The 14109-nt window shown below is 40.1% G+C and overlaps 1 protein-coding gene across 2 annotated transcripts in view; it reads left to right on the top strand.

The window, feature by feature from the left end:
- Window positions 1-14109, top strand: part of PRDM2 (PR/SET domain 2) — a 66778-nt gene that overhangs the window by 7103 nt on the left and 45566 nt on the right. For both annotated transcript variants that reach the window (XM_038159674.1, XM_038159675.1), the window contains exons 2-5: window positions 377-450; window positions 7258-7375; window positions 7640-7743; window positions 11478-11630. In XM_038159674.1, coding sequence (XP_038015602.1) covers window positions 442-450; window positions 7258-7375; window positions 7640-7743; window positions 11478-11630 — 384 coding nt within the window. In that variant the 5' untranslated portion in view covers window positions 377-441. The remainder of the gene's footprint in view (window positions 1-376; window positions 451-7257; window positions 7376-7639; window positions 7744-11477; window positions 11631-14109) is intronic.

Here is a 14109-nt window from a genome sequence, read left to right as displayed (position 1 = left end):
AGTTTGAAAACCATGTAAGTCCTTCCATAATGCTTTGATATAAAATTCTAAAGAGATCTGACTTTTAAAGTTCTTAAAAGTACTCAATCTTGAGCAAACTAACTGACTTTGAAAAACAAATGGAACAATCTTACCTGAGCATATCTGTTACATCATCATTTAAAGTAGGAAAAAGATTAATGCTAGATAATCTTGAGATTATTCAGACTCATTTGAGCTGTAATAACAAAACTGCAGCTTGGAGCAGATTTTTTCCAAAGCAAAATTCTCCTTTTCTACACACAATTTAGGAAGAGAAACTACAGCTCTGTGTACTTTCAGTTCAATGTAAATTTGTACATAGGTACGTATTACAATTGTCTGTTTTTCTTTTTAGGGTTCATGTAATCAAAGGAGTTTCTTTGTTGTGTGTATCTTTTCAGAACACAACAGGAATTCAAAATGAATCAGGTGAGTAGAAATGTAAGACTTTATCAAAATACTTAGAACAGTTAATTATTAATAAGACAAGTAAATCGTCCACTAAAAAAATGTTAAAATCTTAGGTGTCATTATTTTGTCATTATCCATTCTACAGCGTGTATGCTTGTGAGATGTTTTATTTCATGGATTTGAGGTTTTTATGAGTTCCCTTTAGCAGTGTGTAAGTTATTACTCCGGCACCTCTTCTCAGGACACTGCTCCAGAAAATTCTATTTCCTCCTGAACCTGTACGTAATAATTCAGTTCCTTATAAAAGTGGCTTGAAAATTGAAGGCTTCCATTTTTAAAAATCCTTTTTGTAATCACATTCCTTTTTCAAATGTGCAGTAAACAATCTGCCACAAATTGGTTGACTGGGAAATGTCACTCTTTTCTGGAATCTGAAGTGTTTCTCCTGGAAGCAAGTGGAAAGATTGGGAAAGCACATTTCCTTTGTGGAGCAGCACTTCGCTGTGTGGAGTCACGAGTCTCCTGACTGCACGCTGTTCTAATCAGCAGGAATTGTCCAGCATTTGTCTGTCACACAAGTTGTGTTTCTTAGGGATACAGAAGAAGTGCATGCTGCCTCAGATTTTTCTCACAAGTCCTCCTCTCTCTGGCTGATGTCACCAAGCCCCCATGGCAGGGGAGTGTGACCATAGGCTATCACGCTGCAGGAAAGCCATTCTTACTTTGCTGAAAACTCAGCACCAACAGAAGCTTTGAGTCAGACACAACCACTGTACACAGTTGTATAAAATGCTCTGTATCCTTCAATGCCTGTAGCTAATGTGTGCTTTTATTATCCTTATTTGACCAGCAGCAGGCCTGAGTACAGTTAGCATTTGCTGAGGTTTGTTTTCTGTGAAGTCATAGAGGTATATCATAAGTAATTGCAGCATGGAATGGGTTGGTGAGATGTTTCCTCTTGCTTTTTCCCCTCTGATTTAAAGTAAAAAGTCTTCAATATATTTGTACATATTAAAAAGGTAAAAAGCAAAATATAATCTCTATCAGAGTGTTGAAATGTGTATTGTGAAAAAACATACTTGTATTATATCTATAGACAAATATGAATTATAGATATATAAAATAGAAATGATATTTGTATTAGCACACTTTAAGCCTGTTTTGAGGTGCAGGGTTAACTGCTACTTCAAAATTTCTATTGAGAATTGAAATTTTTTCACCTGTGAGGTTTATTTTGGTGTACTCAGTGGCATGAAGCCAGCAGCCTATTGCTCTGTCTGCTTGAGGAATAATCCTGCCTTATTAGTCATTCCAACAAGCTTTGGATTCTGCTAAAACTCTGAGAACTGTAGCTCCTAATCTGTAACTGTCACTATTGACTGCTTCCTTCCCATGTGTGCATCCATGTCCCCTCGTGTCCTGTCTGTTGTTGTGTTCCTACAGCCTGATTTGTTTCTACAATTAAATCAGATTTCTGTGCTGTATCAAAAGTCCTCATCTCTTATGGGAACTGCTGATCTCATGCCGTGCTGTGCTGTGTGTCATCTTACAATTAAAGGGTGAGATTACCCTTCCTCAGGGAGTTCTTACAACAGCTTAGGGTCCTCCTTGGGGTTTCTGGCTTTCACCTTTGGTTTCCAAAGCACATGGAGCCCATATGGCTTTAATTGTTGGCTGACTATTGGCATTAAGTGTGTATTTAGCATCAACCGTGTGGTGTTTTTTCTTGCAGTGCCCTTGTCATTTCATTCACTGTTGACAAGTTGTAGTGCCAGGTCTGTATAAGAAATGTTTTTGCCTGATGCCAAACATCTTTCAAGTGGTTCATTCTCATATTTCTTTCATTCTGCTTGTCTCTGCTTTTGGTGTGACTTTGATCACCATGAAACTAACTGGGCTGGTGTTGATTTGGTTTATATGAAAAGACTGTTCGTTTTGTGGTTCTTCCCACAGAAATCTTGAAGTAGTGAAGGAAAACCTTTTCTTAAATTCTTTGATATGGCCTTCTTGTTGTAAGGAGAAGGATTTAAAAAACCCCATCTGTTGTTGGAGTTCATGTTTTTGGGTTTCTTGGAGGATTGCTGTCTCAGGATAGGCAGTCCTCTTTTGAAAGGAGATCTTCTTCTATTATGTAAATTAGCTCATCAGAATAGCTGAATAATTTATTTTGAAGACCCCAAGCAAACGTGAGGTTTGATTGGTAGCATTATCTCAGACTGCAGTAACACAGAGTAGGAGGAACTTGGGTTCTGCTGGGAAAACAGCATAGGCAGTTACCTAAAAAGTGCTGAGGAAAGCAGGAGCAAAGGACATCTGCACTTGTACTGAAACTTCCTCCCCTCAGTCCTTCTGAATTTTTCAATGATTATTTCAAATATTTCCAATACATCTTAAATTTTCAAGCACACAAATTGTGTGAAATTGTGGCAAAGAGGGGTTGCCAGGTAAGGTGCCTGGACAAGGAGGGACCTGTCTGCTTTCCTGTGCTAGCTGGCACAACTACCCTTCCTCAACTACCTCTTCCAACTTCTCTGCCATCTCCTCCCTCCCTCCCTCTTCAGTGGCATCCTTTCCTTTATCTTCTCATTTATCCTAATCCTGTTTCCACCCTAACATGACACTCACTGGCTGGCTGTCATTCATTGCACTGTTCAGGATGGTTTCTTTCCTTTTCACTCTAATCTTTCATCACCTGTAAGTATCTTGTTGCAGGTGCCTTTTCTACTCTGCTTAAATACTGTTTGTAACATTATAGCCTAATCTGTGGTTGTTTCATGAGTGCAATGATATTGGAAGTGGTGTGAAAAGTTGCTTAATGTGTTAAAAGGTACTGTCAGAGTGTCTGGACTGTGGATTTAATGCAAACAGGAAAAGATTGTTTCAGTTAAGGCAGCACTTCAGCCCTCAAATGATCCTTTGGCATTGTCCTAAAGTCACTTCATACTGGTTGATTTAAATGCTAGAGTGTAATTTTTTGATCAACTTCAGAGTAAGAAGCTTAAAAGTGAAATAAGCTTCAGGTGTTTTTGTATTCAAAATTGCAGCCTTGGAAGGAGTGGAAAATACTGTGTTAAGGCTTCAGATAAATGCAAAAGTTGGCTGTAGGACATGCACAAGTGCACTACCCTTATCAAGGGGTGAATTTTGTAAACAGAAAAATAAATTTCAATGTTATTTGTTAAGTCTTGGTAAAAAAGAGATTGAAATGCAGTATTTCTTTTTGGTAGACAGACATTGCTTGGAGACAAGTTGTGATCTGGAAAAGGTTTCAAGTAGCTACATCTAAATTGCAAATAAAAAGAGATTGCACTGATTTGACTGAACTAGATTGTTTATTTTACTGTTTCGAAGTTGATTGCTTATTACCATTCATTTGAGGTGTGAAGTGTATTGTTGTGTGAAGGCCATATCCAGTTTTCTGGTACTTGTGAAATCCATTAATGTGACAAGTGTTGGATGAGTCTGAGTGTTGTGTTCTCTGAATGTCCTGCTAGTCTCTGATTTGTGATAAAGTTCTGATTGTGTACTACTCCATACAAATACACTTCTTAAATGGTAGAGCAGTTCAGGGACATTTGCAGTTAAAGGGGGTGACTGTTAAGGAATATACCAGGAAAATCAAAGATGTATCACAGTGCTGTACACTTCTGTCTGAATCAGTGGAATCTCTTATGATAGAATAAAATTTATTTGCAGGGTTGAGATTTGAGATTTTTAACTGCTCATCAAAACACCAAACCAAAACCAACACTCTGCAAAGAAACCAAGCCCCCAAATGAAACCCAGCTGAAAAACCATCCTGCTTTTAGCTTGAAACTGGAAGTGCACCATTCTGAGAGCTGTCAGCCACCCTCTTCTATTTCTGTATATACTTGTTAGAAACCCCTGGGAAAAATAGGCTTGTTTCTCCCCTGATGAAATCCTGGGGTAATGTACTGGGAAGATTTTTAGGTTTCTTTGATATGCTGGGAAGAGCATGTTTCTTTTTCAGCTGAGACACGGCTTCTTGCATATCACTTCAAGGCAAACAGATGTCTGAAAATCAGGCTGCTTTCATCAGTATTTTTCCTTTTGGGTTGTTAGAAGAGCGAAACAAAGCTTTGCTCTGCTTTGAATAGACTTGAGCTATTCTAACTATTGAATAAGTATTTATCCCTAGTGTCTCCACTCTTGGATGGGAAGAGATTTCTGGCATTCTCTCCCTTCCATGGTTTCCAGTTTGGGGGTCTTTCTCCCCTACAAATAGCTCTCTGTGCAGCTGTTAAGGTTTATGAAGGCAGCACTAAAATAACCTTGCTCTGACTCCAGTTTGACAATTTTCCTCATTGTTGTAATTAAAACTGGCAGAAGACTTGTTCTTTTAACTCCACTCAGCAAATTGGGTTTTCAGATGTAGTGAATATGATTGCCATAGCAGCACCCTGACAAAGACTGGGAGCTGAGAAGCTTTATTTGTTTGGTTTTAGAGAGAAAAAAAAATGAAATTTGATAGCATATTGAGATGCATTTTAAAATGTATTTCCAGTAACTTTTCAGTGTATTTCAGAAGTACTCACCAGAAAGTACTCTTGAATATTACTCAGTAGTTTATTATTCAGTATGTGAAAATATATTGTATCTCTGCTTATGGTTATAGGTAAAAGCCAGAATAATTTCCAAAAAATTAAAGTTTATTTGGAAAAATTTTTCAGTTTAACCTCTTCCTAAAAATGGGTTCAGGGGTCAAGTATAACAGCCTTAATATTAGAGTTGTTCCTGCCATTACCAGCAGTGTTTGTTCCTGACCAGAATGATTTGAGTTCCATATCAGAAGGCAGTGAGTTATTTTAGGGCATGTGGTTCAATAAAGGCTTAAATTTCACCATGCACAGTTCATTTGGAATGTGGACAGATTTTATGGGAAACTTGGCATTCTTGTAACTTTGAAATTCTGGTAATTTCTATCAGAAATAGTGTTTTGTTAATTCTAAGTGGGTAATAGGGAGCAGGTTGTTTTATGACAAGTGTGAGTATTGATAATATTATAGTATGGATAGTATTATAAGTATTAATAGTATGGATAATATTATAAGAATAATACTGAACCTTGGAGGCTCTCCATAAAATGGAACTAATCACTTGCTGGACAGCAAATAATTTATTAGCTTTATATTGCCTATCAAACTTTAATCTAAAAATATCTTAAAACTTCTTGTATTAATTATAAGCTGCTGGCTAAAGTTGTGAGCTGTTACTTGATGTAGGAAATGTGAGTAACATTTATGATACTGAAATAATTACTATTAAAACCCTTTTATTCTCTTCAAAAGCTGCTTTTAGCTTAATCTCTGTTGCAGAGCAGTAAACCTGACGTGCACATACTTCAGTCACCAAGAACTGCAGTGACAGGAGAAGGGGAATGGCTTCATGCTGACAGAGAGTGGGTTTAGACTGGCTGTAGGAAGGGTTTGGCTGTGAGGGTGGTGAGCCTCTGGCACAGGGTGCCCAGGGAACCTTGGTGGCCCCATCCCTGGAAGGGTCCAGCTTGGACACTGGGGCTTGGAGCAGCCTGGGATAATGGAAGGTGTCTGTGGTGTTTGTGGGGTCCCCAGGACGAGGGAAGAGATGAGAACCTGACTCCATGTTCTCAGAAGGCTGATTTATTATTTTATGATATTATATTAAAAGAATACTATATTAAAACTGTAGTAAAGATATAGAGAAAGGATACAGACAGAAGGCTTAACAAGAAGGAATCATAAAAACTCGTGACTGACTCCTCAGAGTCTGACACAGCTGATGGGGATTGGTCATTAAGTAAAAACAATTCACATGGAGCCAATCAAACAGGCACCTGTTGGTAAACAATCTCCAGACCACATTCCAGAGCAGCAAAGGATGGAGAAGCTGAGGCTTCTCAGCTTTGCAGGAGAAAATCCTGGGCAAAGAGGATTTTTCAGAAAATATCACGGTGACAGGTGTCCTTGTCTGTGGCAGGGGTGGCACTGGATGGCCTTGAGAGATGTCCTTGAGGGGCATCCCCACTCCAGGGAGGAATCTCCAGCGCACTGCAAGAAGGGGTGTGTCAGAAGACCCTGTTCACAAGTGGGCCTTGGCTTTTCTAGGATGAAAGAAGTGCTGGACCGTCAGAGATGCCCCCAGGCAGCTGTGCCTAAGCAGCTTTAGGCAGGTTGTCAGTAGTATCCCTTATCTGTTCCTTCATCAGGTGTTATGTCAGCTCTGCCACATCTTCTCCTCACCCTCAAAGGGGTGTTGAATTTTGGGATTGATGAGTCTGCCTGGTTTTAGCATTATTCAACCCCAAAAGCAGCAAGACCCTCCATTCTGCACTGACAGCTTTGCAAGTAGGGCATTGTCTTACCCTATTCCAGGCAGAGCATCCTGCTGCCGTGGCAGAGTGCATGGTGTATCCCAGGTGCAAGTTCTCCTGTCTGCACTGGAGTGGTTAATTTACTGCAACATGCCCACTTCAATCGGCAGAGCAAGGAACTTTTCAGATTTTTACTGTATGCACTTCTTGGAGCTTTGAGTTTGGTTTTCTCCTAAAGTTACTTTTTAGTCTTTCTCACAAGGGGCACTTTGTCACATAAGGCAAGATAAGAAGGTATTTTAGATTGGTTTTCTGGGACTGATTAGATTGAGTATGCCTGAAAGTCATTCTCTGAAAAAGGGAAATGAATGATTGCTAATATATGTGAAATTATCCTCAGTACGGTGAGTTTGGAAATTTTACTTTAATTGTAAGTCAGAAGGTTTTGAAGTTCTTGATCACCTGTCGTGTGGTTGTTTTTGCCTGTTAATGGTGGTTGGCTTTTTGACTTTCAGAACACAACTGACTCCCCTGTTGCTGTGGAGACCTTGGATGATGTTCCTGAGCACGTGCTTAGGGGCCTTCCTGAGGATGTGAGGCTCTTCCCATCTGCTGTTGACAAGACTCGGCTTGGTGAGTGCTGCAGCTCTGAAAAGAGAATGAAGATTTTTACAGTAGCTCACACAAATTCGAGTTGCTGTGAATGCCTGGTGCCCTGCTGTGCTGGGTAGAGATGATGTCTGGTGTATTTGTCTGAAATAATTCCTCTTGGGAAGAGTGGACAGCTCCCCAGTCCAAGACAGACACATGCAATGATCTTCAGAATGTGAATTTTGAGTAGAAGATTTGCTTGGAATAACTTAGATTAGTTTTAACTCCTGGTACCTGTCTCCTCAGGTGTCTGGGCAACAAAGTCAATTTTGAAAGGCAAGAAGTTTGGACCATTTGTTGGTGACAAGAAAAAAAGATCTCAAGTTAAGAGCAATGTGTACATGTGGGAGGTAAGAAACAGCTTGTAAATGGAAAAATGTGCCTGTCAGCAGGTCAATATTTTGTATTTAGCCTTTCATTTTCCAGATATTTTAGAAATAAACGTGATGTAAGGTACTTGCCATCTGTTACTGCCATTACTAATGGTTATTTATAGACACTGGGATGGAACAACTATTCTGAATTACAAAGCTTTATAAACCATTGGCATTGTTTGAAATTGCTGTATTTATTATATGCTGTGTGTGGATCACAGTTGCCCTTAAGAGTTTGCTGCTGATCCTTTCATTGTTGGCTTGAACCCTGAGTGCAACTGAGTGCTGCCAACTGTTTATGAAATCAGGGAAATCAGGAGGATATGGAATCTCTAAAGGAAGCCACATCACTCCTCCCCATTTAGTTCTTTGAAGACCAGCTTTTGGAGTCTTTGTAAGAGTTCTCAAGTGTTGCAGTATTTCTTGTGCTGGGCTTGCTTTGAAGCAAGTGCTGTCTGAGCAGCTGAACAGCTCTGGGAGCTCCACTGGTAGTCAGGAGACCTTGGATATTATGTAGATTTCAAAATACAAATGTCATAATCTGGAGCTGAATCCCATTTACAGTCTCTTTAAGGCAGTTCATAACCACTTCCAAAGACTTCTTCAGTCTTTCTGAAGACAAACACAGGACATGGTTTTAGCAAAGTCAAGGAGGGGAGGGACCGTGGGAGGACTGTGGCACAGAATGTTCTGGAACATGGATTTTTAGGCTAAAGACACTGATAATGGTCATCCATCCTTCTGTCTCCTTGCTTGCAAAACTGGAGCTCCCTGAAACACTGAAAACATGCCCAGAGCTTAGAGTTAACCTCTATCAGAGGAATTGATCTAGGACATTCCCATAAATGCAAATTACCCTTTAGAAAAGCAATACAGTTTTCAAGCATAATGTTTGTGGCGTTGAGCTCATGCTATGACAAACTTCACTGCATAAGGTATCTCCAGTTTTGATCTGTTACAGGAACATTTGCTGAGATTGAATCAGTCAAGTGAATTATTGACCTTACAGTTGTGTTTCTCACTGCTGGATGCTGCATGTTCATGGTGGATATTTTTTCAGTTTGTTTTTACAATGCAGGTGATGATGGGAACCCTTGTTAGATTCCAGAGTAATTGTGTGTTGCTTTAATAGTGACTTTAGAGTTAGAAAAAAAGCAGCTAAAATGAGACTGCAACAGTTGGCCTCATATGCTGATACCTGAAACCAGTGCAGAATCTCAACTGTTAGAAAATATGGTTTGTAGAAGGAGCAGTTCAGTATATGGACACTCAGCCTGGGGAACAACCTTTGCCACGAGTGTTCCATTGCTTCTTTAGTCAAATTAATCTGAATAAAAAATAAGGCTTCAAAACCTGGCATCTCCAGTCAATTTTACTGGTTTTGAACTGTCATAGCAGAGGCTCATTGTGAAAAATACAAGTTGTGTGTGTCAGTATATGCCTCTGTATCTGAGGAGAGAACATATTTTCCTTTTCTACTGGAGAAAAGCCACAGTTGGGAAAGTGAGAACAAGTGTCTGAAAAGGGAGGGAAATGCTGCTTCAGAATGACTGGCACAGCTGTGCTGAGTGGGTTTTATTGTAGGTACAGGAATCACTTCAAGACACACTGTTATGGAGAGGAGTTGGAGCTATTTTCTTTCTCACAGTGCACAAGGCCTTTAAACAATGTTCTGTAAGTGAGACTGTAATAGTCTGTAAATTAGAAAAGCAAAAAAGTATTTTGGTTTGTGGAAAACCCATAATAAAGTAATATAAAAACACAGTAGGGTTTTAAATATATATATATATGAAAGTAATTAGTAACTACATTTAGACATATATTCCATATCTGTTTAGCCCTCCCACAGCATTCTTTGGCTTTTCTTTTCTATTTTAACCAAAATAATTAAATAATTGCTTTTGCAGTCTCACCTGAGACACTGTTTATGCTTTCATTTTGCAAGGGCTACGTGTGCTGGTGAACATTCTTTCAAAAGTCAGCTGATGAAATCCATGCTGGAATAGTTTAAGGGAGATGTTTTCTGTTTACTTGGGAAGAAACTAAGGTGGTTGTGTATTTATTAAAACTTCACTTTTATTGATAAAATTCCATTTCATTTAATCAGCAGTATAATCAGCACAAAAAAATGGAACTTATTTAGTAGGGGTTTTTCTAAGCTATTGTAGAAGTGTAAAAAAGATTGAAATTGGAGAACAGTTTGAAAAGCCTTGGAATTACTTGTAAAGTACCAGAAAATAAAAAGCTACAACATTGTAGATTTTTTGTGCTTTTAGAAAAACGGAAAAGGAAAAATACCCACTGATAGCTCTTATAGACGTCTAACTTGGATTATGAGAAGAGTGGGAAATGCATAACATCTTGAAAGAGAAGCAGGGTTGCCTGTCATCAGAAAGCAGTGAAGGTGTCAGTCCCCTTCTTGCTTTACTGCAAGTTGCTTGGAAATGTAAAGCAGGAGTAGGTGTCAGCCTTTTCCCCAAGAACAGACACCAAAGAATTTACACAGCATCTTGGAACATGCAGAAATTTATTGACATGGTCAGGTTCTTAAGGTGATCACAAGATTTCTGAAAGGTTAAAATGTTCTTTCATACCCTAGAAAGAGATTAAATATAAAGTATGCTTTCCCATATCTTTCCAAATAGAGCAAATGCTTCTAGCTTCTATATAGTTACTTTTCCCAATTCATCAGATGGTAAAAATAAAGCTCTGTGGCCTTCATGTCTTAAAATATGTCAATTTACTAAATGCAAATATAGAGTATCATTTCAGGCTTGCCAAACTGGAAAGTAAGTAGAATGTTTTAAGGCTTTTGACTTTTGAGCCCAAAGCCTTCAGAGATAGGATTGCAGGCATGAGTGGGGTTTTTTTCCAATTGTAGCAGTTTCTCTAGAAGATTGCAGAGGAGCACCACTTTGCCTGTCCAGCCCTGGCTGTGCCGTGCCCTTTGTGCTGTCTCTGGCCTTGGCTGGTCCTGAGTGCTTTGTGGAGCTGTGAAATGCAGCGTTGTAGTGTTGCAGCATGGCAGGGTGGCAGAAATGCTGCAACCTTTGAAGCATCTCCTTCAGAAGCTGCTCAGAGTAAGGCCACCAGAACAGCCATTTCCAGTGCACACCACAGATAGCTCAGCAGAGGAAGGACAGGAAGGGTCTTTGCATGGTGTATTCCAGCTAAGGTTTATTCCAAAGCGTGCTGAAGGGATCGGGGACAAAGACAAAACCATGAGGTGTGCACAGACTTAAGCGTGGGGTCAGCGACCAACGACCTGAGGCACAGGGATGGGCAAAGGGCAGCAACCTGCAGGGGCAATGAGGATGGGGAATTGGGGTGGGCACTGTCACCTGGCCCATGGGGCAGTGATTGGGATGGGTAATTGGGGTGGGCACTGTCATCTGGCCAATGGGGCAGTGATTGGCATGAGTAATTGGGGTGGGCACTGTCATCTGGCCAATGGGGCAGTGATTGGGATGGGTAATTGGGGTGGGCACTGTCACCTGGCCAGTGGGGGAGGCAGTCTGATGTAGATTGGCAGTAGTGCTGCAGAGCCCCAGGGGCTGATTCCTCTCCATCAGCCCAGATGGGGAAAACTCAATGATATGTTCTTCCAAGGCAATCGCTGGGGATTTCCCTGAGGGGAAGGATTCAGGGGATTGCACATTTTAGTGCCGTGGTGTGAGCAGGTGTCCCTGTGTCTGCTGCCTCTCCCCCAGGTGTATTACCCCAACCTGGGCTGGATGTGTGTGGATGCCACGGACCCAGAGAAGGGCAACTGGCTGCGCTACATCAACTGGGCCCGCTCGGGCAAGGAGCAGAACCTCTTCCCTCTGGAGATCAACAGGACCATTTACTACAAGAGTTTAAAGGTATCTCTGTCTGAATGGCTGCTATACAGGAGTGTGCCCCTGTTGAGTGAGAAAACTATCCTTTGTCCCCTTCAAAAGGAAATAAGCCCAGAAGTTTCTCTCCTCAGTCAGGTGAAAGGGCATCTCATAGGCCTGGGGGGCTTCACCTCAAACTTAAGGATAGCCAATTGGACAGGAGCCAAAAAGTCCTGCCTGAGCAATTTACTAAAAAAAAAAGAAGAGAACAAAGAAACTAATGGCTTTTGTCAGGTGTTTTACCAGGAGGAAGAACCTCTTGTGCCTGGCTCAGTTTTTCTCTGTGAAGAGTTTTGTTATTTTGCCTTTTATTCAAACCTTTTTTGTTTCCAACACTACCACAGAATCCATCCTGCTGATTTTATGCCTTCTAAGGTAGCTGAGCTATCTTGGGTGTGAAATAGATCTCCAAGAGCTTATGAGACCTGGCTCGAGGAGACTCATAATTCACTGCTACTTTGTTGTCTTTTATTATTGATACTTTTCATTCTGCTTTATTAAAAAACTTCTTTCTTACTATTTATATTAAACAGAGTTTGAAACGTTTTATGAAACATATTTAAAACACTGCAAATACTACACATCATTGGTATAAATTCTTATCTGCCAATACAGTTGACATTAGATTTACTGTTAAACTACTGGATTAACTACTATTAACTACTAAATCTAATTGGTAATAATCTGCTGCAGCACCAAATTTGATACAAACTAGAATGAAAAACTACAGAGTATATGAAATAAATGTTTTCCTGCTTTTGTAGCTACCAAGACTCCTTCTACTGAGGACATTTTTGCAGTGATCAGTTATTTTTATGGTCTGTGCATTGTTTGACAAAGTTTAGATGTCAAGACACTTCTGTGGGTAGCTCCATTAAACTATTTCTCACGGTTTTATACCATTCTGGTTTCATTCAGGGAGTGAGGAGAAGGCAGGGAACAGGGTGTAATTCCTGGAGCATTTTATCTCCCAAATCAAGGAAAAAAAAAATGGCTTAACTGTAATGGTGAAGCATGTTAGGTTATTGTGACTCTAAAGTATTTCTTGAATCCCTGATCAAGACCTCCTAGCAGTGAGTGTGTGTAGCTTGACTTAGTTTTTATTTAAAATACTTTTGGGTCTTTGGGGTATTTGCAGTTTTGTTTTTGCAGTATTGCTGTTCCTTCCATTTCCTTGCAAGGCCAACATATCTGTAAGTAAGTGGTATTTACTTCCTGAAAGAGTGAGCTGGTCCTGTGCAGTTCTGAAGTTTCTGGGGCAGTACAGCAGTAGGTGAATGTTATATTTTAGGTCACTCAAGCTGAATTGAAGAAACCTTCTAAACATTTTCTGAACTTTGTAATGGCATTCAAGTAGAGGTTCCCTATTGCCAGCCAGGCTGCTGACTTCTCTGCAGTGTTTGCTCACAGAGACAGGCTCCCAGTAGGACTCTGTAGCCAGCCTTGATTTCTCTAGACACTTTATCTTGGATTTCTTCTGCCTTTGCCCACAGTCCCACTAGCTCATTAGTATAGGTGTGCTTCTGGAGTCACTCTAACATTTTAAATTTCTCCTTGAATCTTTTCTGCAAAAGTTTCAGTCCCGACAGAGACAAGCATTCACTTACTTAAAATTTATTTGATGGATGATACTGCACTTCAGAAAATAACTGTACTGCTAAAAGAAGCTGAACACTGCTGACATAATAACAAATACCTTGTCTCAGCACTGGAATATCCTTTTGTTCCTTTGACTGTTGTCTCTTGCAACTTGATGAGTTTTATCCCAGTCACACCTTACTGCTAACTGAGACAACAGAAGGCATAGAATAAGGAACATCTTAAATGTCCTTATCTTTTGCATGTAATGTTAGGATCTCTACACTGCCATTTCAAACCTGCTGTAAATTTACCAGCCCAGATATGAACACATGGTTCTTTCCTGATCTTTATCATAATTCATAAATATAAGGGGAGTTCCACTTGCTGACAAATAAATTGCACAGGTTTAATTTACCCCCAAAGGAGAATTCAAGTGGCTTGTGTGTAATTCTGTTCTGCTTTACCTTGAAGCATTGACAGTAAAGTCATGGGGTCTTATTTTTGCCAAGGTTTCCTTTACAGAATCACAGAATCACACAAGGTTGGAAGAGACCTTCAAGATCATGGAGTCCAACCCAGCCCCAACACCTCAACTAAGCCCTGGCACCCAGTGCCACATCCAGGCTTTGTTAAACACACCCAGGGATGGGGACTCCACCACCTCTTAGGGCAGACCCAGGACTTTATCATTACTTTATTTAGCTTTTTGTAGGTTTTTAATTTGTAAGTTAAACAGGCTGATTTCCAAGCCTTGTTGCTGAAATAACAAAATCCAAATTTGCTTGGTGCAGAAGCTCCTCAGAACTGTAGAGCTTTGACTTCCCAGTTCCCTGCTCTCAAAGAATAGTTATGGAATGGAATAGAACTTGTAAGTGAGCACAAG

Source organism: Motacilla alba, chromosome 21 (assembly GCF_015832195.1).
Source record: "Motacilla alba alba isolate MOTALB_02 chromosome 21, Motacilla_alba_V1.0_pri, whole genome shotgun sequence".
NCBI lineage: Eukaryota > Metazoa > Chordata > Aves > Passeriformes > Motacillidae > Motacilla > Motacilla alba.
This window is presented reverse-complemented; position numbering and strand designations above follow the sequence as displayed.